Genomic DNA, 3,662 nt, shown 5'->3' on the forward strand with positions numbered 1-3,662 from the left:
GAAACTTCCTTGAAGTCTACAAGCAAAAAGTATTCATCAAAATAGTCCAAGTAAACTAAAAAAAAACCCTACTTTTTCAGAATTTAATATTCATAAAATAACTGTCGGTAAAATGTTATTTACATTACTGGTTAAAATGCTACTTGTCATGTCAACATTTTAACAACCGGTTTAATTTTATGAATATTATATTCATAAAAAGTAGATTTTGCAAATTACTAAAATGTCATCTGATTAAAGTAAATTGAGGGGTATTTTAAACAATTTCCAGGAAACAAGAGCACAAGTGTATTAAGATATAACTATTCTACTTTCTTGTTTTCTTGATAACTACACCCCACCCAGGCCAATAAGACATAAGACAACTTACAAACTGTGTGCTTTTAGTTTGTGTTTTACACAGAGAAAATGGCAGAATCAATGGCACAGGATCTGAGTGATGAGCTTATCAGAGCTGCTCAGTTTCAATCCATGGAAGCTCATAAACACAGCCAACAGTACAAGAAACATGGTATGGCATCATCATCATCATCAAGGATGGAGGTTTTGATCTTTGCATTTAAAGGATCATGGGAAGTCGAAGATTGGTACGCTGATGATGATTTCGGTGAAACAGATGTTGATCATAATCTGTTTCCGTCTCTCCAGCGTATCGGAGAGGGTCGACTTGCAAAAGTCAACAAAGCATTTCTTCAAAGATTTCAAGATCTTTTGACGAACTCACGGTTTCGAATGGAGGTATACTACACTTTCGATTTCTCATATTTTCTTTTCTTTTCGGTTGATATAAACTTGGTTCTTCAAGAGGTTCTTCAGAGTCTCTATCACAACATGATTGGTAAATTACTAAGCTACCCATGTCAAATAAAAACTCTAAAACCTTCCGGGATTCTTTCACCCATCTAGCTCACTCGTGTTCGTATAGTCCTATCCGTTTCTGGAGCCAAACGCACCCTAAATGAATAAAGTTTGACTGTAAGTCAAAGAGAATGGTTTTCGACTCTAAGATCAATAGGGGAATCTTTGAATTTTTGTGAAACTTTGCTCTAGAACAGATTTTGGAAGAAAACATCTGAATGGAATGCATTTCTTGTTAAAATCTTTGGTGAAATTCAAAAAGAATTCTGAATTCAAACAGGAAGAGCGATGACCTCAAAGTCAAACTGTAAATTTCCAGGTAGAGAAAGCTGTGAAGGAAGGTAACAAGATTTTATTAACAGGACATTCATCTGGTGGTGCTATAGCAAGTTTTGCCACACTCTGGATTCTTGAAGAATATGCAAGAAAACAAAGAATCCAAGTTCCGATTCATTGTGTAACTTTTGGGTCTCCGCTCATCGGCGACAGAAACCTCTCTCACGCGGTCCGACGGAATTGGGCTGCTCGTTTCACCCATTTCGTCATGGAACACGACATTGTTCCTCGTCTGATGCTAGCTCCCAAGATATCCGTTCAAGAACATCTACCCAATATTCTCAAATCTTTCCAACAAAAAGTCAACACCAAAGTCAACTCCGACGATCAGAAATCCCACAAATTTCCTAAATTTTTCCACCCGACTCCGAAAAAACCTGTCCCTCGTGATCAATCAGTAAAAGCTGATCAAGCAGTTACATTCTTTGAAAATGTGATGATCAAGGCATCAATTGTTGCAAGGCGTGCTGCATTTGATCTTATGGAACCTACAAGTTCTCTAACGGAAAAGTTATCTGTTGACTATGTAAAAGTCTCGCCTTACAGACCCTTTGGTACTTACGTTTTCCACAATCGAGATGAAAGCCAACAGCTTGTTGTTAATAACCCAAATGCCGTTCTACAGTTGCTGTTCTATTTCTTGCAGTTGACGAATGAGCATCAAAATCTAGCTGATTTTGCTCTTAACAGTTTAGCCGAAAGTTTGAGTTATGAAGAAGAACTAAAGAACAGATTGCAGTGGCAGAACTCGGTTGATCTGAAAGACCTTAACGGTCACCTGTTGACTCACGATCGTACTAAAAGTGATGCAGCTAGTAACAAAGCTTTATTTGAACTGGTGAGTACTGATGAAATCAAGTTCGTCTTCTTCTTCGTTAAAGTCTCACATTAGCTAAACTTAGACCATTTGTCCTATATATATATATGTATATCTCACAGCAGCTAAATTTCGACCATTTCTACAGAATATATGTTTGGAACCTCACTTCTCTCCTTGATATCTTTCTCAGAGAGTAATCTAGGTTCCACATATTCTCACATGGTATCAGAGCAAAGATCTACTACTCTACGGAGTCAAAGACTCTGGGGCACTTGTACTTGTTTATCCCCCTCTCGAGTCTCGACACGCTAAAACAATCTATGCCCATCTAGCTCCCGTTGGAGGGGGAGTGTTAGACTCCCACATTGGCTAAATTTGGACCGTTTCTACTCTTTATATATTGGAACCTCTCTGTCTTTTAAGGATTCTTTTGGAGAGTAACCTAACAAGGGTTCCACATATTCTTACATTTTTTATGTTATTTTTGGGTTGCTGAACTTTACGATTCCTGTTCTCGCAGAGTGCAGAAGCGAAATGGTGTCTAGTGGCAGCCGAAGAGGCGGAGAATAGGAAGAAAGAAAACGAGAAGCTGATTGACGCCTCCATGCGAAAATATGGACCGAAACAGATGAGATCTGAAGGAACTCAAATTGAAAAGAAGATCATCGAGGATATCCTAGACGAAATCCGCGAGTACAAAGAAAAGCATTCCAATGGCAATACGGATTACTACGAAGCCTTCAAGCTTCAAGACCAGCACGATGACTTCATTGCCAACATAAACAGGCTGGTGATGGCTAAATTATTGGATGTAATTATAGAGATGCTGATGCGTGAGGATCTACCTGATGGTTTCGAGGGGCGGAAGGAGTGGGTGGATTTGGTGACGGAGTTTAGACGGCTCGTTGAGCCTCTTGACATAGCAAATTACTATCGACACTCAAAGGGGAACGGTTATATGGAAGTCAGACCGAAAAGGTACAAGTTTACACAACGATGGTACGAGCACTTGAACGTTACAGGGTTCGAGTCGATTTCAGAGAGTAGTTTCATGGCAGAGGTTGAGGAACTCAAGAAAGAGGTCGAGGAACCTCGGAAGAAGACGCTCGAAGAGGTTAAGGCGGGATTGGAGAGCATAGAAAAGCAAGTCCAGAAGTGGATTTTTGATGAGAAAATACCCGAAAAGGATGTGTTTTGGGGAGAATCTACGATTTCTAAGTTGTGGAAAGAGCTACCATATGATCACCACAATCGATCATGAATCGTACACTCTATAGACATGTCTTTGATAAAAGTAAATCACGATTACAATTAGGTCATTCCCATATCAATTTGTATCTACACTCTTACTATAATAGGAGTGTCTTCCATTCATAATTGTACTACTAATATTCGTAAGACTAACAAGACCTTAAGAAATTGGACGAATCATACTGCCTCTTAATCTATAATGTTCCATCTTGGTAAAACTTTAACCATTTCAAGCAAGAAACATCCTAAGAACAATCATAAACCAAACGAAACAAAACTCAGGATATCCCGCCAGAGGTGGGGTTGGACAATGTAAGATGTAAGCAAACCTGACTCTAGGCCTAAGAACAATCATAGATGTAAGTAAATTATTGGACCATCCAAACTACGCTTTGGG

At 39.0% G+C, this 3,662-nt stretch overlaps 1 protein-coding gene across 1 annotated transcript; it reads left to right on the forward strand.

Annotated features, from left to right (window-relative positions):
• Positions 1-325: 325 nt before the first annotated feature.
• Positions 326-3,414, forward strand: LOC112514603 (protein EDS1-like). The gene is made up of 3 exons (XM_025121169.1): positions 326-738; positions 1,178-2,032; positions 2,535-3,414. Exons 1-3 carry the CDS (start codon positions 409-411, stop codon positions 3,273-3,275), a joined length of 1,926 nt encoding a protein of 641 aa, XP_024976937.1. The 5' UTR covers positions 326-408; the 3' UTR covers positions 3,276-3,414.
• The last annotated feature ends 248 nt before the right edge of the window (positions 3,415-3,662 follow it).

This window comes from Cynara cardunculus (assembly GCF_001531365.2).
Source record: "Cynara cardunculus var. scolymus isolate 2C chromosome LG 6, CcrdV1, whole genome shotgun sequence".
NCBI classification, from domain to species: Eukaryota; Viridiplantae; Streptophyta; class Magnoliopsida; order Asterales; family Asteraceae; genus Cynara; species Cynara cardunculus.